Source organism: Corvus hawaiiensis, chromosome 6 (genome assembly GCF_020740725.1).
Source record: "Corvus hawaiiensis isolate bCorHaw1 chromosome 6, bCorHaw1.pri.cur, whole genome shotgun sequence".
Taxonomy (NCBI): Eukaryota; Metazoa; Chordata; class Aves; order Passeriformes; family Corvidae; genus Corvus; species Corvus hawaiiensis.
In genome coordinates, this window is record NC_063218.1 from 65,453,504 (window position 1) to 65,479,241 (window position 25,738).

Here is a 25,738-nt window from a genome sequence, read left to right on the forward strand (position 1 = left end):
CAGAAGTTCTCCCCAGACAGGACGCTCCTGCCTCAAGGAATCGGCACAAAAGGGGCAGACTCCAAACCCTCAATTTCCACTAACAAAAAGCTGCAAGGAGCCCAGAGAAGGTAAAACTCACTTTATCCAACAGTGTTTGGCCAGGTCAGAAGCTTTTGTACAAGAAATCGCGGTCGCACGGATACAGACCTGGATGCACAGGACAGCCACGGAAGCACCGGCACTCCATGGGTACAGACAGCAAGAGCCAGACCTGGATCTACAGAGCAACCCCAGAAGCACAGACACTCCACAGATACAGACCTGGACATTCAGAGCAGCCCCAGAATACAGACACCAGTGCATTTAAATACAAAACACACATCTTTTGAAGAACATTTGCTGGCAAACAGCGCATTGGCTACAGACACGCAGACAGGATCACGTCGCCTCGCACAGAGCAAAGTCTCTACAGGGGTTTTACAGGACTGGGCTGGGTGGGTGCAGAAGGAATGACTAAACCACCACGGGCTCCTGGAATGGGAAGGCTGAGCTGGAGTTTTTGGTTCGATGAAATCGGGTTGGCCAGAGTCCGGTTAACAGCGGCTCACTGAACAGGAAGTGCTAAACAGGCCGAGAGACAGCGAGCTGATGCTGAGCCACAGCCAAGGGTGAACAAGGGGGATTACGGTTAAAAACATCCTCTCAATCCCATCTGGCCTCACAGATGGAATTTTCACTGAGAAACAAAAGAAGTCTGCCAGAACCCTTGCAGAGTTTCTCCTATCGAGGCCTAGAGCTGGCTCACACACCTGTGGCTCCTCAGGGACATGGTCACACCTGTGGTCACTGAGACCCTCGGCGTGTTCCCGCCTTGTTCCAGCTGTGCCAACATCAGCCATGCCCGGCTGATGGACACCACCACGCAGGTGGGAAACAGAGCGATGAATCCCTGTGGGATTGCAGGAGATGAAGAGCACACCTGGGCACACCTTCCTGAGAAGAGCGGCGGAGCAGGCCGGACTGTGCCCTGGTGCAGTGGTGCCTGGCTGTCCCTGGCCTCGCGGGCAGCACAGACGTACAGCTGGCGGCAGGTACTGCCAGGCCTGTGGGGCGGGGAGGGGGGATCCCACAGCTTCAGTGACACCCCTCACCCGCCAAAGGTCTGAGTCCACGCCAGCTGCAAGCTAAGGGTAAGAGAGAGGCACTTCACAGGGCAGCACCTCGTGGCTTGGCCTGACAGACACCAGCCCCGCAAACCGAGGCGCAGGAAACCCAGGAAAAGCTGCCATTTATTCAACGCTAGAACCTAAATACTTAAAGTGAAGAGTGACTCCTTCCTCACCTGGAGACAGGAAGGCACAGCTGCTGCACACCAGCGCTCACCTCAGGGCTTCTTGAGGCCACAGGGCAGCCCCAGGGCCGGCTTGGCCCCCACGGTGGGTGGGGAGTGCCACACGGCCGAGCTGGTGCGCTTGAAGTAGCGGGGTTTGCTCTTGTAGAAGATGTGCTCCAGCCTGGGGCTGGGGATGGCCCCAAACAGCGCGTCCACGTCGGGGGGGTTGTAGTACTGCCGGATCACAGCCTGGCTGAGCTGGTGCCCTGCGGGAACAGACGAGGGCTGCGTTAATTTTGTTAACTGGGATCGCCGTGTAGGCTGTTGCGTGCCGCGTGTCCCGCTCTGCTCATCTCTCATCGCTCCAAGGCAGCTCAGCAGTGTATTTGTCCCCCATCACGTTGTGACAAGACCCCCAAGTGGTGGAGGAGGATTCCACGTTCCACATAGACTCATGGAACAGTCTGGACTGAAAGAGATTTTGAAACTCATGCAGTTCCAGCCCCTTGCCACGGGCAGGCACACCTTCCACTAGACCGGGCTGCTCCAAGCCCCTGTCCAGTCTTGGACACAGAAGTACCCCTTCCATGCTGGAGTACTTTTGACTCCTCCAGGCAGGAGGAACTGGGCAAAGCCCCACAGCAGGTCCCACAGTCTGCTGGGGGTCCTGGACACCCGTGTTCCCCCCCCCCCCCCCCCCACATACCTGTGGCCCAGGCAGGGACAGGCTTGCGCGGCTGGCTCTCGTCATCCGTCGAGTCGTCGCTGTTCAGGTCCATCCCGTAGTCGTTCGAGCTTGTCACAGGCAGCTTGAATTCCTTCCTGTTCTGCGGAGTCATCTCGTACGAGTTGCAGGCAGGGGAATTCTAGAAGGGAAACACATTCCACAGGTGCTGGATGCAGCAGCACCAGCAGGCCCCAAGGTGCAGCAGGACCAGCTCGTCCCCACCTCCTGCTCTGTCACCTCATAGCAAACCCTGAGTCTGGCAGTTCTCAAGCTGGGACCTGAGAGCTTGACCCAAGTTCCAAAGCTGTGACCCGATGATGGCTGTGCATGGCCTTCTCCTGTTTAATTAGGCTGATTAATTTGCCATCTGTGGCATGAGCACACAGCGATAGATTAATCTAACAGCTCTAATAGAACGGAGCTCCACTCCAACCAAGGCAAGGTTAACTGGAGGTTTTATGTCGCTGGAGCAGAGTCACATGCTCTAAACACTCTGCAACCCAACTTCGGGGCTTGATTAATGATACAAAACTGCTAATTGCTGTACAGAGAACCTGCCCACCAGCTCAACCAGATTGAGCTCACGCTAATGGGAGCGGCACGGGCGGGAAGTGTAAGAGCAGGACAAAACCTACAACTACGGATTTCCGTTTTTTCAGCTGGAAATTTTCAGTAGAAATTCAATTTTCAGTCAGGAAATGAGTCTCTGGAGAGCTGGACACAGTTGTCCTTCCCCACCAGAGACCCCCTTCATGGCTTTGTGTCCAGTGACATTAACTCCCATCCACTGGTTCTACACCTAAAGATTAAGATTCGGAGCTTTGCACGGAGCCAAGAGCCACGTGTTCGTTGCCAGTGTCCAGGACACGAATGCACACCCGCAGGATTCTCCCGTGCCAAAGCACCACCGTTCCACAGGCTCTGCCGCCACCTTGTGGCTCTTCCCAAATTTGACCCCAAATAAAACTTGCAGCACTTTCTGCCCCTGAGGTCTTTCCGCTAACTTAAGAGGCACTTAAGACAGCTCCAACAGCTGCTGTCTTACCCACAGCCAGAACCCCTGTCCAATCCCTCCTGCTTCCCTTCCCCCCGTCATTGAAACATTCGTGGAGCCAACCCCAGACAACCAGGATTTACAGAATCCCTGTGTTACTGGAAAGGCAGATAAAAGCAGAGGGGGGAGCTGCCCGAGGTTGGAGTGTGTCAGTGCCGGGACTGAACTCTGCTGTCACCTCTAAGGAGCCATCCCCAGTTACCTCCTTGTTCTCCAGGAGCAGTGCCTGGGCACTGTCTTTGGCCTTTTGCTCCTCTAACAGTTTCTTCTGCTCTTCCTCCTGCCTCTTCTTCTCCGCCAGCATCTGCTGCTCCTGCTGCCAAGAGACACCCACAGGATTACCCTTAGGGACTACACTGCCAGCCCAGCCATCCACCCTTGTGACAGGCCAAACACCCAAGCACCTCATTACAGCTGTTCCTCGTGCTGCTGAGGAGCGCCTGGGACGTGGTGCGGCCTCCTCAGAGGGGCACAAACCCACCGACCCCCATGCCAGAGCATCAGCTGCCTTTCCCTGACAAAGCCAGGGCCTCCCGCCTTGGAAAACTTGCTGCTGACTTTATCTTGGGGCTATAAAAGCCAGAAACAAGCTGACCATCTGCAGAAGTCTGTGCTACTGATCTTGGCCTCTTTCTAGACTAGCAAACAGCATTTTTAGTTTAGTCTGCCCACGATACTGTAACCAGGTCCAACTTCCTTCTCAGAAGTGCCACAGCAGCTCCTCAGGGCTCCCCACAGCGTCCCCACTGACCTGCTCCAACAGCAAGAGCTGCTGTGGCCAGACTGGGTGGCTCTATCCCTCCCCAAAATCAACCACTTACCTCCTTCTTCTCCATCTCCCTGCGGAGCCGCTCCTTAGCATCCGCTGCTTCCTTCTGCAGGCGGGCAGCCTTCTCCTGCTGCTCCCGGAGCCTGGGGACCACAGCACAGGCCCTCACTGCCAGAACCACACCAGGGCCCTCCCTCCCTCCCTCCCAGCTCTTCAGGCACTCCCCACCACGCTCCTGACATCCCTGAGCCCAGAGTTCCTCCTTGGCAGCTCGGCACCAGCGACAGTGCAGAGCTGTGCTGCCAGGTCACAGCAGCTTCCTGCTGCACCAGCCTTCCACTCCTGCCCTCTGCTCCAGCTGCGTTTCAATCCCAGCACAGAATTTGGCACATAAATGGGGATTTCGCCTTACTTCTCCGCCTGGATCCGCTCCTGCTCCCTCTTCCTCTCCAGTTCTCTCTCTGCAGCCAATTGTCTCTCCTGCTCCTGCTCCGCCTGCCTCTGCTCAGCGATCTTCTGAGCACGCTCCTGCTCCTCTTCCCTCTTCTTCTGCATCAGCTCCCTGTGCCGCCGTTCCTCCTCCTCCGCCTGCAAGCCCAGGCAGGAGTTACTCGCCTGACAGGAGAAGGCTCCAGGGGACAGCACCAGGAACCCCTTGCTTGACCCAAAGCCCCATTGCTACATGGCAGGGAAACACTTTGGGGGTAAATCCCCAGTGCCCAAGGCAGGTGCATCCCCTGCCCAGTTCTGCCTGTGGGACACAGCAGGCCTGCACACACACCTGCTGCAGAGCTCTTTGTCTCCTGGCCTCCTCCTCTTGTCTGCGCCGGGCCTCAGCTTCCTCCATCTTCCTGGCGGCCACTCTCTTCTTGATCTTCTCCTCTGCCAGCCTTTCCTCCCGCACCTGGAGCACACACAGACCCAGTCTCAGGTAGGACAGCACAGCAGGACATCTCACAGGGCAAACCCTCCCTCCTTTTCCCCCAGCAACCAAGGAGGCCTGTGCTCTATTTTAAAAAGGTCATATTTAGGGCAGTGACCTTGTTTTACATCCTCACAGGCAGAGCTGACCCCATCCTGCGGTTTGCACGTCCAGTCCCACAAAGCCATTGGAATATAATCTCAGAGCCGTGCAATCAGACAGGCAGCTGGGGATAATTAAAGCAGACAAATGACCACTAGGCCACTGCACAAATTGCCTGGAAGTCGGGGATCTGAGGAAGGCTCTGGATGAAGGATGTTTGCTTTCCCCTGTCCAGCTATTACTCAGATGTGAGAAGCACCAGATAAAGCCTTGGGGCCATTAGGCCGCCTTTATCTACTGCAAGTCCTTCTCCCATCTACCAGAGCATTAATAAATCCCATTTAGATTCGTGATTATGGAAAAACAGAGGTTCATCTGCCACGTGCTGTATCCAGACAAAGGCTGTCCCTCAGGATCACCAAGGCTCTGGAAACTTCCTTATTCGACTACTCTTTGGTTCAGCCTCTAAAACCCAAGCAGTCTCTTCCCAGAGGGCACATTTGTGCCCTACCAGCTGCCTCAGTGACTCCTGATTGTCCCCAACAAGCTCTGCAGGGGCTGTACCTTCTCGGTCTTCTCATCGAACAGCGCAATCTTCTCTTTGATCCTCCTCTTCCTCTCCTTCTCCATCTCCTCCGCCCGCTCCCGGGCTTGCAGCACCTTGCGCAGCCGCTCCTCGCGCTTCCTGAGGACACAGCCCAGCTCACCCTCGTGTTCCAGCCAGGTGAGCTCCCCCCAGCTCAGCACAAGGCCAAAGAGACACAGCAGGAAATTCAGTGGCCCAAATTCCCCATTCATTTAAGCACCAGCCACGTTTAAGCTCCGTCAGAAAGGGAGGACTCAAGACAAAAAAGCTGCAGCAGTGGGCAGCGAGGACAGTCAAAGCTTTGTATCAGCATTCCAGAGATACCCCAAGGATAAACACTTGTGCCTGTGCCCACAGGAATTTCTGCTGCTTGCACAGTCCCTGCAAGATAAAACACCTGGATGCAGGAACCTACAGGTGCCAAGAGCAGCGTGACCACATCTACTCACAGCTTTGCCTCTCCGAGTCGCCGTTTCTTCTCCTCCTCCAGCTTTTGCCTTCTCAGCTGCTCGGCTTCTTGCTTCTTCCGCAGAGTCTCCAGCTTCTGCCTCTCCTTTTCCTGAGGGGAATTGAAGTGTGATTGCACCCACTGGCCAGGGCTCCTTCCCACCCCACCTGCTCTGCGCAAGGGCCCAGAGGTGACAGCAAGGAGCTGCAGCAGGAATGTGGGATGGTGACAGCCCTGGAGCAGGGCTCAGGCAGCCTGTGACCTGGTCACACATGGACATACGAAAGGAAAACACCGCTGTGAATCTCAGGGAGCAGGAGGAGAAGCCGGGGTGCTCAAACAGGAGCATCAGCTCTGGAAGCCCAGGCAGCATCCTCAGGGACTGCAGGCAGCCAGCCCCGTGCCTTCTCTTGGTGCAAAGGAGCCACCAAGCAGCGCTAATGCCTGGCACGGCTCCCGCTTCCTGCGGCGAGCACGGGGACAGATGGTGCTCCAGGAAACACCTTGAGCTCCTGCTGGCGCCTGCGCCTCCCACGAGGCTCGATCTGGTGGTGAACCACGAGCGCTCCGAGAGTGCCCAGCCTGCTCCGGCACGCAGCCAGCTCCATGTGCCAGCCAGAAACGGGGGCTTTCTCCTCGTTCTCCTGACCCAGCCTAGGCACACTGTCAGCCAGGGGAGCGAGATCCAGCCACCACTGCAGGCACAGCAAATGGATTAACATCAACCCACTCCATGCCAAAGCAGGCCTGGTCTCAGCACAAACCCACAGGTCAGCATGGGCATTGTCCGAGGGAATCCCTTACACTGGGCTCCATGCTGGGAATGCTTGGTGCTGTCAGCATCCAAACTGGTTAATATAAAACTAACAACTACATCTTATTGCTCTGCTGCTATTTAGTTATGTTTAGCTCCCACATGGAAAAACTCCCGAGGGGGAGCTGCCTGCACTGGAATGAAACCTGAAACATTCCACGAACTGACAGCAGCAGAGGAAGCACTCCCTAGCCACAAGACTCTTTTCTCATCCTATTAACTCCTCTGTAGTACTGACACTAACATCAGCAGGGGCCCAGCGAGACTGAAGCTGGAATCCTTCACTGTTTCCCAACGGCCTTCCCCGACCTGCTGGAGCACAGGCAGCCTCTGAACACGGCTCTAGGAAGCTCTGCCATTAGGCTGCTAGATGCAGGAATACCAATCCCTGCATCCTGCCCTCCCCTTTCTCCCTCTCAGCTCTCCTGCAAGGAAAAACCAGCCCTAGAGCTGCCTGCTTTGCAGGTGAGTTGTTGGGTATCAGGAGTATGAGCAATTCCTGCTTGGCACACGGCTTCCAGCACGGCTCTGAGTGAATCCAGGAAGCTACACCCTTGCCTAGAACCAGCTCTCAAATCCCTCCCTCCCAAACTGCTCCGGGCTTGGAAAACCAGGGGCTTGGTTGGAAAGCTCCCTGGGGTACTGCAGAAGCACCTGCCTGCAGCCAGCCAAGGTGTGCTGCTGGTCCCAACAGGATCCATCAGTGAGACTGATGCCTGCTCGATTTGGACACCAGCAGCTGTCTGACTGGCCCCACATCCAGGACAGCCTCATGTTTCCTCCTGCCTCAAGGGTTTGGAAAACCTCCAAGGTTTGGATTTAAGAGGTATTTACTCAATCTCAATCATGAGAAAAGTCCTAGGAAGGAGACCTGGGACCTACAGGCTTCAGTTATCAATACAACTCAACATTCACAATCCCCTTGACTTCTGTTTCCCAGTTTTCATCTCTGACTGTTACTTGCCAATAGCACAGGGGAACGATGCAGGAATAAAGCCTGGAGTTAAAACTGGAATTCTTCAGGAAGCTGACTAACCCCAATTTTATTTATTCAAGAGTAAACAGACCTCTTCAAGTCACATAGCTTCAAATGGGTTGCAAAGCTCCTTTCACGCCTGCGCTTTAAGTTAGGCACTTAATCAAACCACCGCGTACTGGCTGAGAGCAGAGCCCCCTCTTACCTTGGGATCAGCCTGGACAGGGGTGTTGTACCTGATGAAAGATTTTATGACTCCGGTCCTCCCCACAGAGCTCGGTGTCATGAGGAGCTGGTTCTTCTGCACGGTGTGCAGGAACGTTTTGAACGGGCGCACCACCTGTGGGAGGAACAGCAAAGTGTGAGCGGGGCTGAGTAAAAAAGGGTCTTGGTGAGGCATTCCAGGGTTACAAGGACCTCACCCTGCTGGCTGGGAGGACTGGGGATGGGGTCTTCCTCCTGAGAGGAGACAGCCCCCCCTCCTCTGCCTGCTGGTGGTCGTAGCGCTCGTCCACTGCTCTCTTGTAGCTCGGCTTCCTCCTGTGAGACAGCACAGCCCATCACACCGGGCAAATCCTCCTCCTGCCTCCAAGCCAGGGCTGGAAAGGGCCATAAACTATCCTGGGCTTAAGAGAGACTCCAGCGTGGCCAGGCCCTGGCACAGGGTGCCCAGAGCAGCTGTGGCTGCCCCTGGATCCCTGGCAGTGTCCAAGGCCAGGCTGGACATTGGGGCTGGAGCAGCCTGGGACAGTGGAAGGTGTCCCTGCCATGGCAGGGGTGGGACTGGATGGGCTTTAATGTCCCTTCCATCCCAAACCAGTCTGTAATTCTAAGATTGTGCACGCACAGTTGGCCAATAAATAAAACCCTAATGCAATAGAAAATACAAATTAAATCATAGAATCGTGGAGGCAGGGAAAACTTATTTGCAGAAATTTCAGGGTCACAAACGCTGAGGCCAGTGAACAACGTCCCAGCACTGAACCTGTTTGGAACAGAACCACAGCCCGCCCAAGACACTTCCAACCAGGATATACCTGGCACTCTGGGGTGGATCCAGGGTCCCTCCGTTCTTATTTAAGTTGTTTTCTGAAAGAGAACAGTTACACAGTGAGTTCTAGCAGGAAAAATCCCCTCCAACACGGGTTTGACAGCAGAGAAGGGACATTGCAGCTCACTGAACAGCAAAACCACCTGCGTGAGTGGGCACGGCAGCACCTGGCTCTCATGGCACCGCTCCCACCTGGAAACTCCAGACAAAGCTGTCTGGGTTCTGCACAGCTTCAGCAACAGTGCTCAACTGGGCCTCCCACAACCCTCCAGCCTCATTATATCCATCTCCATGTGCTTGCCAGGATGGAAACAACTCCAGCACAGAGTTTTCTCACTGCTAATTGTCTGAAACAAATCCCTGCTCATCAAACATTAATTAATCTTTCCAACTGAGCTCTCAAATTAACCAGTCAATCTTTCCAGCTTCCCAACCAGCCTCCCAAAACGATAGCTTCCCTAAGTGCTGCCCCAAAGCCCTCCGGAATTACCACTGCTGCTCGGCTCCTGGGGCTGCCCGTGTTTGCTGACTGTGTGGGAGCGAAGGGACATCCGAGGGCTTTGGCAATCCTGTGGGAAAAGCAGAGGGGTCTCAGGACAACTGCACATGGAAACGGCCCGTTCCTGGTTCAGATGGTGGCGTGGTTCCAACACGGGAAGGGTCAGCGGCGTTACCAGGGAATGCCAGAGCCCCTCTTGGCAAAGCCCTGGATGCTGCATCATCAGGAGAGGCGCAGACAAACACGAGCATCTGCGCTGCTTCAGCTCAACCAGCTCATCAACCATTAAGGCAGGAGCCTTCCAAGCTGTAAATCTGCGCTGCCGGAGCGCTGGCCAGAGCCAGCGTGCCCATTTCCCTGAGCAGTGACGAACGGGGAGCCTGGAGACAGCGGGCAAATGGCTCATTCCCATGATTTATCTGTTTGTTATGGGATACCCAGCGCTGCTCGCTGCCTCTGCACTTAGGCTGGGGCGTGCTCCGCTGGGATAATGGGCTGTGGTTCTGGAATTGCTCCCTGCTAGCAGCACCAGCATTACCTCCCGGTCAGCACTTCACAGTGCTGCGCTGGGAAGAGAAGAAAAGGCATTGATGGAGAATTCATCCTCCCCAATTCCTTCTGCAGGGCCCAGAAAAACTGACTTTTTTTTGAGTTTCTGCACAGCTGTAACAGCTCTCCTTGTCTTCACAAGCGCTTCAGGTCACTGCTCTTCCCCATTAATTCAGGCTGTGCTCATTGAAATTTATTCTGGACAAAACACTGACATGATCCTGGGATTACTTCCTCGGCGAGGATTGTGGAGGGAAAGGTGTTGACCTGAATAATATTCACAAATTTCTGCCTGTGTCCAAACTAACAAGTGTTGAATTACCTGCAGGACTGACCAAAAGGCCAAAAGAAGCTTTAAAAATACGGTGTGCAAACCACGCCACCAGCTGAACCAAACTCCCCTGAACTATAAGGTTTTTTTATCTGTAGAGATTGGGCACTGAATCTTCACACAATGATCTCTAGCAAGAGGTTAAGAAGGAAGAGCCAAGCAGGACTCAACCCCGAGGTCAGGCTCAGGGTGGTGTGCAACAAGTTCAACAGATTTAGGAAAGTGACAGAGGAAAGGCCATGTTTTAGTCAGAGAATCTTGGAAAGCATCCGAGACTGTCACACCCTTCTGACAGAACACCTCCACCTGCACCCAAAGCCATGGGTCACACGTGCCCATTTCCCAGAGAAAACTTTGCTGGTTTTGGTTTTGCTGGTTCTGGAATGTTGTGATTGAGACTTTCGCTAGTCCGAGTACCAGAACCACAGAGGCTGTGGATGGGCTCACGCACCTCTGAGCCAGATGTTCTGTGCCTTCCCCACTCGCTGCTATGGGACAGGTTACAAGGTCTGGCAATCCACAGCCAGAGCTCCCAAGTTTCCCACTAAGGTGTATTCCACACGTTTCCCTCCCAAATCCACACAGACACAAATGCTTTTAATCCCTGCCCAAGTCTTACCAGCTTGGAGGGGGTGGAGGATCCAGGAGGAGGCCTAGAAAAAAAACGAAAGACAAAAGGGGCTGTGCTTAACAACACTGAGGAAACTGGGAAGCCACTTGGGTTTTACGCCAAGAATGGCAGTGAAAAGGTCCTGCAAGGAGGGTAGTGAGGATAAATAAATAAGTGAAAGCATTCTCACCCAGCTTTGACAACTGTTTCCTCATCCTCTGGCACACTTACGGAGCTGGAGACTGTGGGAGAGGAAAGAACACACCTGAGCTGTGAGGCTGGGGTGCAGGCCAAGGATCTGCTGGGACAAGGGCCTGCAGACACTGCAGAGGGGCCTGTCCTGCCCTGGGGAGCACACGCAGGTGGCACTGCAGGAACGCGCCCGGCGGTTCCGGCTCAGGAAAGCACTTGTCAATTATGGATGAGTTCAGGGCAATATTCCACCAGCTAGCACTAATGGGGCGGGGCTTGGCCTTGGGCTTATCTGCAGGGCCCTGAGTGGACATCAGGAGCAGTCAGAGCCAGCCTTATTTACAGTGGGAGTGCTGCTTCCCAAGCCAGCATTCCAGCTGGCTCTGCTGCGCTGAGCTCGGAAGCCCCAGCACAGCCGGAACCTGCCATGAATAACCAGAGCACCCAACAATCCCAGACTGGCTGGGGTGGGAAGGGAGCTTAAGCATCATCCACTCCCAGCCCCTGCCTTGAACAGGGACACCTCGCACTAGCCCAGGTTGCTCCAAGCCCTGTCCAACCTGGCCTTGGGCACTGCCAGGGGTGGGGCAGCCACAGCTCTATCAACCCGTGCCAGGGCCTTGCCTCCCTCAAATGGAAGGATTCCTTCCATATATCCCATCTAAATTTCCCCTTTTTCAGTTTGAACCCATTTCCCCTTGTCCTGTCACTCCAGCTCCTGATTAAGAGTCCCTCTCCAGCTTGTTTGCTTAATAATTCGGGCAGTTCAGACCAGACTGTCCTTCCCTAAACCTGCCTCTGCCACCAACTGTAAAAGTGTGGGAGACTTTTAATCTACAAAGCTCAGCCTTGAAATTCCCTTCTCAAACTCTAGACCCAGCAGCCAGATGCTGCTAAGGAGAAGGGAACTGAAGGAAACAGGCAGGGCTTTGGGAGAATCCATCAGCCCTTTTGGATCCCCAAACCCTTCTCAGCTTTGCCAGCTGTCCCCACAGAAACCAGGAAGACCAGCTGAGCAGAGCTGTGCCTGCCCCAACCCTGGAAGTGTTCAAGGTCAGGTTGGATGGGCCTTGGAGCACCCTGGGATAATGGTACTGGTACCTCCAGCCCAAGCCATCCTGGGATTCCAGGATTAACGACTTCTCCCAGCAAATCAGCAATGGTTAAAGCTAAATTGAAATGGAGACACTGAGGCTGATCTCCCAGGTGGTTGACAAGGCTGAATTAATTCAGTTACCTGGGTTTCTCTGCTCACAGGGGGCTCCAGAAAGCCAGGGAGAACTTCCATGAGGGACTGCAGCCTGTCTAGCCCGGGAAGCTCAGCTGCTACCCCCAGAGCAGGTACCCAGCCCCAGCACTCTGCTTTCCTCAGCAGCAGAAAGCGGCAGAACCCCCCCACGGCACCCCAACTCACCATCCACAGAGCTGCAAGACACGGATCTCTTCCGAGCCGCCTTCTTCCTGCCCGCTGCCCTGGCGATGGATGTCCGGATCATGCTCTCCCTCTTGCTGGCCAGGGAGTATTTCTCTGCCAGGGAGGTTCTGCGGCTCAGCGAGGCTTTCCCCATCAGGCTGCGGCGCACGGAGCGGCGGCTGAGCCGGGCGCCGGTCGGAGTCCCCGGGCTGTCCCTCGGGGGCTGGCAGGGCTCCTCGGTGTGGCCGTGCTCCTGCAGGGAGCCGTCCCCCTCCTCCAGCCCAGCCTCCATGCTCAGGGTGATGGTGACGTTGGCTGCCTTCGCAGTCTGCAGCTCGGGCACAGCCTGCCTGGCCTCGGGGGTACAGGGCACCGCCAGCTCAGGGGCCATGGGCACCAGCGGCGATGTGGGAGCACCGTGTTCCTCGGGAGAGCCATTCCCTGAGCTCGTGGGGAGCAGCTCTGCCGGCTCTGTTCCGCTCCTCCGGAGGGGCACTGTAGCACCAATGTGGTCAGCTTCCACGCAGGGATCCTTGTCCTTCCCTGCTGCCTGCTGGGGAGGAGGCGTCTCAGGAACCACCTTGGAGCTGCTGGCAGAGGCTGCAGCCCGGGACCGTGTCACACGCTGGGGTGGAGAGCTTTCTTTGGCCTCGGTCCTGCTGAGTTCCAGGTTTTCTTTGTTCCGGAGTCGCTGAGAAGCTCGCACAGAAGGCACCAGTTTGAGGCTGCTGTTCCTCCTCCTGGAGAGTCTGATCACAGCAACAGTGCGTTAGATGGGAACAGGAGTCGGGAACAGCCCCGACTCCTTCCGTGCACGCACGGGAGCAGAGCCAAAACACCTGGGACGGGCCCAGGAGACACAGAGCTGCACAAAGCAGCTAATGCAGACAGTAATTAAATTATGGAATAAATTAAGTTTAAATGACTTTGAAGAAGAAAGATAATAGACAGAGACACGGGGACATAGAACCAGGCAACAAACAAAAGCACTTCTCGTGAGAATCAAAATCCAATGTTTTTCGGCCGAGAGTGCCCCAGGCACACGGCCTGACCGGACCTTTAACACCAGGGGGTCGCGCGGGACGAAGGAAGGGGAACTCGCACTGACAAAGGAGAGAGGATCGCCAGGACACGCTCCGTGCAGGGGACTGTTCCCCCGAACCCTTGGCAGCAGGTCTGCTCAGCCTCCCACGGGCTCCCTCCGTTCTCCAGGCCCCGCGGACACCCTCTGCGCTCCCGCTTTCCGCGGCCCGTCCCGAACGGGGCTCCCCGATCCCCGCTCCCGCCGCCCCTCACCGCTTCCTGCCGGGCTCCTGCTCCTCTTCCTGCAGGGCCGACAGCCGCTTCCTCCGCTGCCGTTTCTTCTGCGACGGCGTCTTGGGCATCAGCTCCAGCTCCTCGCTGTAGTTGCTAGAGAGGAAGGGGAGATCAAGACGGGATCAGCGCGGAGGGCGGCCGGTACGGGCCGGGGCCCAGGGGGGAGCGGGACGCGGGTACCTGACAAACATCCGGACGGCCTCCTCATAGATCTCATCCAGCCACACCATATCGGTCTCGTCCACGTGCTGCAGGAACTGGGCCAGACGCCGGTCGCACTCCGCGGGCAGCTCCAGCGAACGCGCCGCGGCCGCCGCAGGCCCCATCGCCGCCGCGGCCACCTTCGCGGCCATCGCCTCAGCGTCAACTGCCGCGCGCGCGCGGCACGCCGTTCAAACGCGGCCCCGCCCCCCGCCGCAGCCAATCACCAGCGCCTGCCCCCTCGGCAGCCAATCACCGCCCGCCGCCCCACACGGCCCGCCCTTCCCATTGGCTAGCAGTCGGTGCCGCTCTGCTTGCCCGTCTCTATGCTCCTGGAGGACTCAGCTCGGAAGGCGGGGCTTGGGGAGGCGGGCCCATAGCCGGTCTCTTTAATAGCTGGGAGGGTGACGGACGGGCCCTGTAACCAATAAGAGACCAGAGGTTGGGAGATGCGCGCTGTGATTGGCGGAGACCGGGGATAAACTCGGGGTGGGACGGGAGGGGAAGGGCTGTGCTGTGAGGGTGTGGTGAGAGGGCGAGGTGGCGGCAGAAGAAGCAGCAGCAGCTCCAGCTCTGGTTAGGCGGCGAGTGAGTGCTCTGGAGGGTCCCCCGGGACCTCTACCCCAGCCTGTGTTCACGTTCCCCCCGTGCCCGGGAGCACCCTGGTGCCCGCACCCCTCTTTCCCTCCCTGAGGGGTGTCCTGGCTGCCCACCAGCTTCGTCCTCCCCTTCTGTGTTCCAGGCAAGGCGATGGCTGAGGGTCCCCAGCAGCTGCTGGAAGTGTGCCGGCTGAGGCTGTCCCGCTTCCTCTGCGATGCCCAGCACAAGCGCCTGGCCTGGCTGCGGGAGGTGGAGGAGCAGGGCATGAGGATGCTCAAGAGGTTGGGACTGCCCTGAGGGGACCCTTCTGTGCCCACCTGAGCTCCCAGCTGGGTGTGGGTGCGTTTGGGCCGCATCCTGCCCTTGTTTTGGGAGTACTGGTGTGGGCAGTGGGGGAAGCAATCTGTGCTCTGCCTCTTCTGCCTCACAGCAGCTTCAGGGATGAGCCCATGCTCTTGCCCAAAACGCCATCGCAGAGGAGGAAGCCCAGGAAAAGGCAGTCCTCCTGGATGAGGGAAGAAAGCAAGGAGCTGAGCAGGAGGAGGTGGGTGGGTCAGCTTGCTCTGGCTCTGCCTCATGGTGTTTGGATGGAGCAAAACAGTGCCTGCATTCCCTGAGTAATCAAAGGGGCACATTGGGATTGATCACTGTTTGGATTCTGGTGACAGTCTGGGGTAAAGTTGGCTGCTTTCCTTCACTTTTTTTTTTTTTTTTTTTTCCTGGTTAAAGAACAACAAACATTCTATTTTCTTGTCTGTTTAGATGCGGGTTTTGTCTCACTGGGTTTGGCTTTTGGCCTGAGGTTGCTGCTCCTGGTGTTCACCCCCTGTCCCTGTGTCAGTGCCTGGAAAACTTGGGAAAGGGATGTGTTCCCAGCACCATGTCTTGAGCTGGCAGGCAGGGAGGCTCCAAGGGTTTCCCGAGGCGCTGAAGTGGAAATTCCAAGTGATTTGCTTAGGCACCACCGCACTTTTGAAGCTGCCCAAACCTGATCCGTTGGTGTGTTAGGGCACTAAAATCGTGCTAACCGTGGTGAAAAGCCCACAGGAGGAAGCGTTAGAGCCAGGAGACTGTCAGGAAGCAGACAGGGAGGGTGGGGAGAGCAGCAGGAATAGCGGGAGCGTGGGAGGTTTGTGTGTGTGCGAGGGAGGGCGGGAGCAGCAGCACTGCGGATCGCAGCGGGGAGAGCTCTGGGCCCTGCTCTGGGCGCTCAGGTCACGCCTTCTGCAGGGCAGCAGCCCAGCTAACTCCTGTTTGTGTTCTCCCTCGCTTAAACTTGGCCTGGGAAGCTGTGCTGCTGCAGCCAGGCCTGTCAGCAGGAAGGTGACACACCGTGTGTCCCTCTGCAGGCACTGCTCCCAGGCTGGGGGTTAAACCCAGCTCTTGGCGTAGGGCTAAGCACACCTTTCCCACTCCCGTTTCTCCACACCTGACTTTGGATACCCGGCCTGGGCTGTGTCCGTGGGCCTCTCCCCCAGGGACAGGATGAGCTATGAGGGGGAACGGTGCAGTGGAGAAGCCAGCAGCAGCTTCCCTTTAACACAGTCTGCTTTACCCTCTGAAGCTTATTTGGGAGCAGACGACTCCTTCATCACTTCCTTTGAAATTCTTCTCCTTTAAGGTTGTCCCGAAGGAGGAGTGGTGTCAAGCTGCTGTCTTTCAGTCTGAATTCCCAGCGGTGCCTGAGCCAGGAGCAGCCCCGCAGCCCTGGCTGTGAGGGGCAGGATGCATCCGTGCCCGGCCATGCTCCGGGACCTCAGGCTGGCATCGCACCCCAGCTCCCGGCTCTGCCCGGGAAGCAGCCTGTGGAAGCACATGTTCCCGTGGCGGATCTGGGTTGCCAGGAGTGTCCCCAGGGCGCTGCTGGGGGTGTTGCAGCCCCTCCAGCGGTTTTGGGGGAGCAGCCGCCTCCTGAGGGCGACGCAGCGGCCGAGCTGCAGGAGGTCCCTGGGATCCCGGCTGAGCAGCCGGGGAGGGATGGAGAGCAGGACGCCGGGAGAGCCAGCACCTCCACTCCCAAGGCCGCTCGGAATGGCGATCCTGCTGCGCTCCAGGGAGATGGGTCTCCCCAAGGCCTCGAGACGCTGCTCTCCCAGGATTCCCCCGGGAAAAGCGCGACAGAGCAATCCAGGACGCGGCGCCGGAGCGGGGTGGGTGCCCCCTGCAAGAGCCGCAGGGCTTCCTTGGCGGCAAAATGCTCCCTGGCCAGCAGGAGGGAGAACATGATCCGGAGATCCATCGGCAGGGCCATGGCCAGGAAGGCAGCGGCGCGAGAGTCCTCCTCGGCCTCCAGCAGAGTGAGCTGTGAGTCCCTGCGCCGCTTCCATGCGGGAATGGAGTGGTGTGGAGCGGCTCGTCCCTGGCTCCGGCTCCCCCACGTCTCCCTGTCCTCCTGGGCTCCTGGGGTGCGGCTTCAGGCCGGGGCTTTGCTGCAGCGGGCGGAGTTGGGTCCGCGGGCTGGGAGCGGGCAGAAAGCGCCATTGTGGAAGGGAGAGCGTGGCCAGGCTGGTTCCAGCCACGTGTGCCTGTGGGTCGGGAGAGACTGCTGCCTTCCCTGGGGAAGGGCTTTCATTTATGGCATCTGCCAGCTCTCCAAAAAATCGATAGGGCTGAAAGTGCAGCCCTGAAGTGAGGCTGAAATGGGCAGAGGAGCTCAGATGCTTTTTGGGGGAGGATAGAAGAGACTCAAACTAGCTGTGTCACCAGAGGAACAGGGATCAGGAGCCCAGGCTGCTCCTGGTAGCTCCGAATCCCTTGTATCCTCCACTCCTGCTGCTCCTGGCAGGGTTTGGCTGTTGGGGCTTTCCAAAACCATTGCCGCTGTGGCGGAGCATGGAGGCCTCTGGAATTCAGCTTTGTCAGCCTTGAGTCACGCCGTATCCAGGCATTTGTTATAACACTTGGAGCGAAGGGGTGTGATGGGGGGGTGGAAGGAGTCTGGAATCAGCCCGAACCCCCCGGCTCCCCGCACCCGAGCCTGCAGGGAGGCAGGAGCTGCAGCCAATGGCCTGGGAGTGTTGGCTGTGACACAGGCAGCTGGAGCAGGCTGCAGGCAGCAGAGCTGCTGCCTCGGTGCTCTGCCTTCCCAGCCCACTCCAGCTTCAGTGGCACTTGAGGGAGGTGTGGTGCTGGTGGGGAAAGCTGAGCAATCCTGGGAGGAGGCCTGAGCTCCTCCATGTGCACCCTGTGGCTGTTGGGAGCCTGGGAGTGAAATCCCCAGCCCCACTTAGGCTTTCCTCTCCAGGTCACAGCTCCTTGGAGGCGTTTGTGGAAGAAGATGCGACCGGCGGCGCAAGGTGAGGCCGGTGGGAAGGGATCCCAGAATTCCCTGTGAGGACACTCTCCAGGTGGCTTTTCTGTCACAGGCTTTGTCAGGGACTGCTCGGGTGTTGCTGTCACCTGGGGCTGGATGAGATTTCACGTTGTGCTGCTCAGGCACAGTGAGATGAAGTCCTTCACTGGGGTGGGCGGTGGTGTGTCCTGGGGTTCCTGGAATTCCTGGCTGCCACTAGCCCCGGGATGCTGGTGGTCAGTCAGGTCTGCTCTGGCTGCAGAGGGGACAGGTAAGGAAGGGGACAGCACAAGGCTGCTGCAGCTCCCTCCTTACCCACTGCTGGGGCCGAAGCTGGTCATGGGGTGTTCAGCAGCACAGTGGGACAGCCCCTCAGAGGACTTTACAGCCCAGCCTTGGTGTGCCTGGCTGGAGCAGCCTCTGGATGTGCTCAGGAGCCTGCACCTCCCTTGGGGTCCCATATGCTGCCTCCATCACCAGTAACTCGCCTTCAGAGAGAATTCAAGTTATTTAAGTGGGGTTTTTTTTCCCTTTACAGGCCTGAGCTGGAGCCAAATTCCCCCAGGGAAAAGGTGAGTTCCAAGGAACAATGCTCAGGCTGTGTGGACGCCCTCTTGCTCAGTCAGCACCTTTACTCAGGCTGTCACTGGATGCAGGGATGTGGCCAGTGTCCCAAAATGAGCCAGCACAGCCCTCGCTGGGAGGGGAAACAGACCCTATCCGAGCAAGCAGCTGGCTTTTCCAGGGCAGCAGGTCCCTGGGAGCCTTGTTCTTGGGAGGAGCTGTGCTAAGGGAATGCTTGTCCCCTTTCCCTGCAGGCTCCCCGAGATGCCCTCGTTCCAAGCACAAGTCCCCGAGCTGCCAGCTCTCCTGCACAGCACCTGTCCCCTCTGGAGCAGCAGGCAGGGAATGCTGCAGGTAACTTCAGGTGCTCGTGCTTTCCTTGCATGCAACCCTCAGCACACACCAACCTAGGGGTCAGGGTGGAGGGGCATTCCTGGGAAACGTGGGATTTGTGTTGAAACAGAACCGGTTCTGACTGCTCAGGGAAGTTTTCCAGGTGAAGCTTGTGCCTCCTTGAAGAGGTGGCACCAGTTAGGTGGGCAAGGACACATAAATGTGTCCAAGCCATGGGGACATTGGGGAAGGAGCTCCTGGAGCTGGCATCTCCCGCAGAACGTCACGCCCTTTCCCTCTGGGGTCACCTTACACGAAGACTTAGAGGTCCTGATTATTTTCTGTGCCTCTGAGGAAGGAGGAGGAGTTGGGTGGGGTTTTTGTTCCCTGTGGGAGCTGCAGGAGCTGACAAGCAGCTGGAGTGGAGGGAAGAGTCCCTGGAGGGAGCTGGATGCCTCCCATGTGGCACTGACTGCAGGTTTCTCCACAGGAAGCCATGTAAATCCTAACAGTGAGCCCCAGAAGAGCCAGGAACAGCCCCACTGTGCCAAGTCCCAGGAGAATCCCTCCCGCATGTGGTAGGAGACCCTGCAAGGAGCAGGGATGAGCCAGGGTCTGGAGGGACTCAGGTTTAGCATTTTAAGTCGTTTGTGTTAAAAAGGGGTGTGTTTCCCTGCCTTCCCCTTCCAGCAGCTCTGAAATCTCCTTTGGCCGGATGCTGTCTCCTGGAACTCCTTTGTGACTTGTGGAGCCTTGCTTGGGTCTGGGACTGGGTCTGGTGTGGGGAGGAGCACCCAGGGTCCTGCACAGACCAGCAGAGGAGCCCCATCACAGTTAGCTCAGAGCTGGAAGGCCACTCCAAGGGCTCCTGAGGGGGTGGTCAGGGAGCGAGTGGCTGACCTGGTTATATTTGTCTGTGTGAGTGTCTGGAATGCCTGACCTGACTCCCGAAATACCTGAGGTGTCTCCTCGCTGCATGTTGCTGGGCGGGTTTTGGGGGAAGTGTAAAGCAGCCAGTAAATCCCTCTGGGGAGTGTGACAGCCACTTCATGTCCCTCCTGCTAATTGCCACCAGGGTGAGAGGCTGCAAGCAAGCCCTGGGTGTCCTGTGGCACGGGCAGCAGCCGGGGGGCCGGCCCTTCTCCCCCTTGGATGAGAAGCACAAGGCCTCGGCAAACCAGGCTCCGTCGTCCCCCTCTCCGTCCAGCAAGGTGAGTGGTGCCACAGCCCTGTGCCCCCTGTCCCAGGCAGGCCCTGAGCTCCCTCCCTTCTCTCTCCTCAGGCTGTCAGGCCACTGAAGAACCTCCTGCAGGGACAAGGGGGTGGCATCAAGGACTTCATCAAGCGCAGCACTGCCACCCGGCCCAACCTGAAGGTGCATTGTGTCGGGGCAGGGGAGGAGAACGGGCTGCATGTGCTGGGAAGGGGAGTTCTGGTGTTGCTTCCAAACCTTTAATCGTGTTCTTGATGTCCTTTCTCTGCAGGGAGACTTTGTTGTAAGTATGACACCTTATCTGTGGGGCTGGACACACTGACCACACTCTCCCCTCACGCCAATATCCATCAGCCCTCTGGCCACATGGGTGGTGAGGTGACAGGATCTCTGTGCAGGTGTGTTCTGCTGGGACTGGGCACTGCTGGGAGCTTCCGGCCTCTGAGCCAGGCTGCCCTGTGCTCCCTCTCCACCATTCTCCTGGCTCCTGGGACAGGTGGTCACCTACAGCAGGGGTGTGCTGTTCTTTTCTAAATATATTCTCTGCAGCTGAAGGATGGAGGTTTTTCCCTCCTGTAGCTCTGCTTGCATTGGATCATCCCTGTTGCCGAGTATGTGTTGTCTCCCCTTCTGCTCCCTCCCCATCCCGGTGTCCAGGTGAATGATTCCAACAGTGACTGCATATACCAGGCTGCCTGAGGGGGGACACAGCCCCCAGCACCCGGTACAGTCTGAACCCTTCTCCCTTCAGGAGAAGGAGAGGCAGAGACTGGAGAACCTCCGCAAGAAGCAGGAGGCTGAGGAACAGAGGAAGAAGAAAGTGGAGGAGGAGAAGAGACGGCGCCAGGCAGAAATGAAGCAGTGAGTTGGGCCCCTTTCCCCTGGCTCTTTCCCTGGTCAGCACAGACTTGCCTCGTGCCTCCCACTTGGAATGAGCACTCTGGGAGCAGGCAGAGCTAACGGGCCCCTCTTGCCCACGCGCCGCCCAGGAAGAGGGAAGAGCGCCTGAGGAAGGCCCTGCAGGCTCGGGAGCGCGCGGAGCAGATGGAGGAGAAGAAGAAAAGGCGGATGGAGCAGAAGATCCTGCAGAGTGATGAGAAGGTGAGAAGGCTGAGTGGACTTTGGGCCTCTCCCAGAGCTGTGAGACCAGGAGGTGCGAGCAGGGCACTGGCAAGGTCCGTGCATGCCAGAATCCCCCCTGACAAGGGGAGGCTTTTGTTCTCCATCCCTGTGCACGTTCCTGTTGGGACAGGCCGTGTTCACGCCGCTCTGCGTTCGGGGAACGTGGCAGCCCCTGCCTGCTCTGGGCACAGCCCTGCAGGTGCCAGCCTCACCAGGCCCATGTGCTCAGACTGGAGTGTGACTCAGCTGGGGGTGCATTTGGGTCAGATTTGGGTGTCAGAGCCTGACCTGGCCCCTTTTTGGGGGGCAGGCTGGGCTGGTGGCCACGTGCCAGTGCTGCTGCTGTGTTACGGCTGTGAAGGGCTGAGGCAGCCGTGCCTGGGGGCCCGGAGCCTGAGCAGTCTCTGGGTGCTCGTTTTGGGCTGGACTGAAGAGACCTTTGGAAAGGGTCAGCCTTGGAAAACAAGGAGTCGTGTTCCTTTCAGCCCTTCCCAAGCCCTGAGCGGACAAAAGCGCTCCCACTGCTGGGTGCTGGGTCCTCCGGGGGGCCTGGGATATCCCAAGCTCCAGACCTGCCTCCAAGGCTGTGAGGTGTGTCCTTGGAGCGGTGGAGCCAACAGGTGAGGCTTTCCCAGGTGCACATCTCACAGGTGAGGGAAGAGAAGGTGGCAGAGGAGCTGAGCAAGAGGAAAACGTCCAGGAAACATGGGGAAGCAGAGGCACGGAAGCAGAAAGCACTGAGAGGGGTAAGAGCAACTCGGGGCCCTCCTGCATGTGGAAAAGGACAGGGGTAGCAGGGACCTGCTGTGCTGGTGTGGCTGGTGGGACAGGGACAGGTCACCACCTGCTTCTACAGTGATTTTGGGGTCTGGGCTGCCAGATCTCTGCCCAGGTGGCTGAGGCTGGGTTGGGACAGAAGGGAGACAAGTCCTGGCTGCTGGAGGCTTAGGGGGTTTTCCCCTTGCTTCCTCAGGAGGAAAACGAGCAGCAAGAACCACTGCAGAGAAGAGAGGATGAAGGGAAGGAAAGAGGGAAGAAAGTCTTGGAACTGAAGAACCTTCTGGAGCAGCAACAGCTGGGACAAGCAAAGGAGAGGTGTGAGCTGGTGCCTATCCTGGAGCAGGGAGTTGGCCACGGGCATGGGGAAGCAGTGGATGTCAATGTGGTGTTGGAACTGGGCTCTGGGGCTGCCTGGAGGTCGGAGGGCAGGAGCAGGAGGCTGTGAGAGGGTGAGGGACAGATGGACATGCTCCCCTCCCTAAATTCTCTCTTTTCCCCAGGGATCCCAAGCAGCGAGGGAAGGAGAAGCCCCCCCAAGCACAGCGGGAGCCAGCGGCGTTGGCTGGCAAGGCCACCAAGGTGGGCTTGGAGCGTCCTGGGATCAGCCTCTCTGCAGCACACAGGCTGGGTTCAGGGTCAGGTGTTCTGCACGTGCTGTGCTGCTGGGATGTTGTTTAGAGCATCAAGTACAGTCACATGAGTGACTTACTGTACAGAGGCTCTGTGCAGGAGCAAGCCAAGGGCTGGGGGTTCCCTGGCGGGCAGGTGAGCCCTCAGCCCTGAAATGGCACTTGGAAGAACACCCCAAAGAACATTCACTGATCCTGAAATGAATATGGAAATTAGAGATTTATTCATGTCTTCCTGCCACATTTCCTCACCAGGCCCAAAGGACGCGACCCCCAAACCAAACCTCAGCTGCCCCACGGCTCTGTGTCACTTCATTTGCACTCACACAAAGAGTGTTGGTGCTTAAAGTCAGGGTTGTTGTCTTGGAATATCACAGTAACATTTGCTTTCGCTCTCTGCTCTTAAATTCATTGCTTCATTAGTGAAAAATCAATGCCCCAAAAGGTTCTTCCTCTTCAGGATTGATTCTTCCTCCTCTGTGGGCTCCTGCTGTACTCCTTCCCTCAGTTCCTGGTACTTGGACTCTTTTGTGCTGTATAAATTTAATTTAAGGTCTGAATCGTCCCTGTGCTGCCAGCAGCTGGGCCAGAATGAGCCTGGCAAAGCTTTTCCAGGCAGGAGAAAATGGAAGTAGAACTCCAAGTGCTGAGCAGCACAGGAGGGGAAACTCTGGGAGGAGTGGTTTGGGTCAAAAAGGATCTTGAGAAGTGAGTTTTTTTCCCTTTATTAGGGGAAAGACAGTCCCAAAGAGCTGCCCCTTGGGCCGGAGAAAAGATATGAACCACCACAATCCTTTTTCCCAGCTCTTAACATCTGGCTCCAAGCAGAGAGGGTGAGTGTGGGGCTCCAGAGAGCCGGGCTGGACCCGAGCAGAGACAGGAATGGCATTATCTGGGAGTCTGGGATTTGGGGTTGTTGCTGTAGAACAAGCCGCGGGGGCACTGAGGGCTGGGTGTTGCCAGAGCTGCCGAGAACACAGCTCTGTTCCGTGTGAGCGAGCAATGACCGAATTCCCGCCTCTTACAGGGGGCAGACGGTCAGCAGCGGCTGGGAGAGGAGCAAAAACCCCTCCAACCAGCAGCCCCGGGGACGCAGCCGAGCGAAGCCGTCATGGTGAGCCCTGGCCCCGGCACAGCCCTCGGGTGGCCCCCGCCCACTGTGGCTACTTGGCCCCCGCGGCTCGGAGCCACCGCAGCGCTCGACGCGGGGGATCCGACGGGAAAACAAGTGGTCGGTGACGGGAAAGATGCTGGAAGCGGCCGCAGGAGGGCCCTGGGCAGCCGCTGCGGAGCCGTCCCCGGGCAGAGCGGCGGCGGAGGCTGCTCGGAGCCGGGAGGGAACGCTGCCGCCGCCGCCGAGAGTCTGCCCTGGGGCTGGGGCTCCATCCGCGCTGTGTCAGAGCTCCCGCGAGGGAAAGCCGACTGTGTGGGAGGGTTCGGGTGTAGAGTTGAGTGCTGGGACACGCACAGTGTGCCTTTCCCAGGCTTTTCCACGGAAGACAGGAGGCGAGGGAGCGCTAAGAGCGGGCGTCGAGGCGCGGAGCCCGGTGACGGTTTCGTGGTGGTGGTTCAGGATCTGAGCGCCGTGGGGCTCTGGCGGCCATCCCAGCCATGGCAGAGCTGCTTCCCTTGCTCGTGACACTGCTCTGTTCGGTTTCAGGAATCCCTCTCCACCTCCTGCCTCGGGTCCCCGCAGGGTGCTCAGGAGCCAGGGTCGCCCCCGGCTGATGAGAACAGCTACGGGCTGGATCTGAACAGTGACGACTCCACCGATGACGAGAGCAACCCTCGGAAGCCCATCCCTGCCTGGGCCGATGGTAGGTGCCAGCTCTGGCCTGGCTTCCTTTCCCTCCTGCGCTGGAGCTCTCCAGCCTCGCTTGGAGCCATCCCAAAGCGCAGTCCAGGAGCGGGTGCACCTCTGGAAGCACTGGCAGCTCCCAGCGCTGCGTGCTGAGGGGGTCAGCACCGCTTCCTGGGCTGAGGTGAAACCAGAGTCCTCTCAGCAGGAAGGGGGGACAGCCCCAGATCCCGAGGAGCGGCGAGCTGTGGTGGCTTTGGGCGATGTCCCACCCCTCCTGCGCGGCTCGTGGGTTCTCAGAGGGGAAGGGAAGGGCTGAGGCGGGGCCTGCATCCATGCGTGCGGTGTTCTCGTTGCTCCCGCAGGGGCGCAGCTCCAGCAGACCATCGTGCACCAGTACTACCACCCGGTGGACGTGGACGCGCTGTTCGGGGCCATCCCCAGCCCCAGGCTGGAGCACATCTTCTACAAGAGCAAACCCCGCTACTTCAAGCGCACCAGCTCGGCCGTGTGGCACTCCCCGCCCGGCCCCTCCTGCACCTTCCAGAGCTGAGCCAAGGCACAGGAAGGGGTCTCTAGGGACTGTGTGTTCTACTGTATTTACGATTTTAACTTTTTTTCCTTCTTTTGTACAGAAATAAAGTTGTTTAATAAAGTCCAACACTCGGTGGGTGTGTCTCCTTTCTCACACCCTGGTGGCGGCGGTGCCCTTGGCCTTGCAGAAATCACAGATACTACCCTGCAACCAGAGATATTTTTTTATTCTGCCTCATTTCCTATTCACTTAGGATATTCCCTCACACAAGGAAGCTTGGACCTTGCTATAGGGAAGATCAGGTAATGTTTTTGTAACACTTTTTTAATCTATTTACTATATTTGTGTTTCTCTGTCTTTACTATCTTAATGATCTACACTTCCTCTTCCTTCAACAATTCCTGTGCACTCAGCGTAGTCTGAGCCAGAATCTTCTTCCTGCTGTTGGAAAAATCTCCCTGGACACTTTAAGCAGTGGCTAATGCCTCATCACCTTTCTTTTCTAATGGAAAAAGGAAGCCCAGGCTCAGCTCTGGATCCTGTTGTGGCAGGATCAGTGTCTAGCCTCTCTTGAGCAGGAGCTGGGGTCAGTTGAGAGCAGGGGCTTGGGAAGAGTGAGGGAGGGGAGGTCAGTGCTGCAGCTTTGCATCCCCCCCACCCTCAGCAGCAGAGCTGCACCCCTCCTACTCCTTCCTTCCTCCTTTTCCAAGCCTGGATGCACAGGGAGTGATGGGAGCAGTGATGGATTCAAAGAGAAAAGGCTCTGGCTCTAAGGTAGATTTTCGGAGCCAGAATCCCTGGAGCTGTCCTGCCACTCCTTCCACCAAGAGGGGCTGGAAGTACTTGGAGTGCTCACTCCTGGACCCAGTGCTCACCCAAGGCGACCTGTGGCCCAGGAATGCCTTTTGGAGGGAGTGGGGGCCGTGCAGGGGGAACACAGGGCAGGGCAGCCAGGCTCCCTCCCAGCCCCGAGGGCAGCATCCAGCCCCTGGCTG

At 57.6% G+C, this 25,738-nt stretch overlaps 2 protein-coding genes across 5 annotated transcripts; one reads left to right on the forward strand and one right to left on the reverse strand.

Moving 5' to 3' along the window:
• Positions 1-106: 106 nt before the first annotated feature.
• On the reverse strand, positions 107-14,037 carry LOC125327275 (inner centromere protein). 3 transcript variants are annotated; one of them, XM_048306654.1, is made up of 18 exons: positions 13,857-14,037; positions 13,656-13,769; positions 12,360-13,108; positions 10,944-10,995; positions 10,763-10,796; positions 9,255-9,333; positions 8,751-8,802; positions 8,136-8,253; positions 7,919-8,053; positions 5,925-6,034; positions 5,454-5,574; positions 4,647-4,769; positions 4,278-4,453; positions 3,918-4,008; positions 3,299-3,412; positions 2,022-2,181; positions 1,325-1,581; positions 107-1,166 (listed from the first exon to the last, which is right to left on the reverse strand). In XM_048306654.1, the coding sequence occupies exons 1-17, from the start codon at positions 14,027-14,029 to the stop codon at positions 1,367-1,369; spliced, it is 2,616 nt and encodes an 871-aa protein (XP_048162611.1). In that variant the 5' UTR covers positions 14,030-14,037; the 3' UTR covers positions 107-1,166; positions 1,325-1,366. The 3 variants fall into 3 exon arrangements, with proteins under 3 accessions (XP_048162611.1, XP_048162612.1, XP_048162610.1); XM_048306655.1 differs by having other exon boundaries at positions 107-1,581; positions 3,299-3,409; XM_048306653.1 differs by having other exon boundaries at positions 107-1,581.
• A 391-nt stretch (positions 14,038-14,428) lies between these two features.
• Positions 14,429-24,869, forward strand: LOC125327277 (inner centromere protein-like). 2 transcript variants are annotated; one of them, XM_048306662.1, is made up of 20 exons: positions 14,429-14,465; positions 14,620-14,758; positions 14,908-15,021; positions 16,099-16,781; positions 17,722-17,773; positions 18,308-18,341; positions 18,588-18,687; positions 19,157-19,244; positions 19,742-19,877; positions 19,949-20,041; positions 20,151-20,162; positions 20,631-20,740; positions 20,869-20,980; positions 21,637-21,747; positions 21,975-22,096; positions 22,282-22,360; positions 23,142-23,243; positions 23,438-23,524; positions 24,071-24,227; positions 24,574-24,869. In XM_048306662.1, exons 2-20 carry the CDS (start codon positions 14,628-14,630, stop codon positions 24,759-24,761), a joined length of 2,511 nt encoding a protein of 836 aa, XP_048162619.1. In that variant the 5' UTR covers positions 14,429-14,465; positions 14,620-14,627; the 3' UTR covers positions 24,762-24,869. The 2 variants fall into 2 exon arrangements, with proteins under 2 accessions (XP_048162619.1, XP_048162620.1); XM_048306663.1 differs by having other exon boundaries at positions 21,652-21,747.
• The last annotated feature ends 869 nt before the right edge of the window (positions 24,870-25,738 follow it).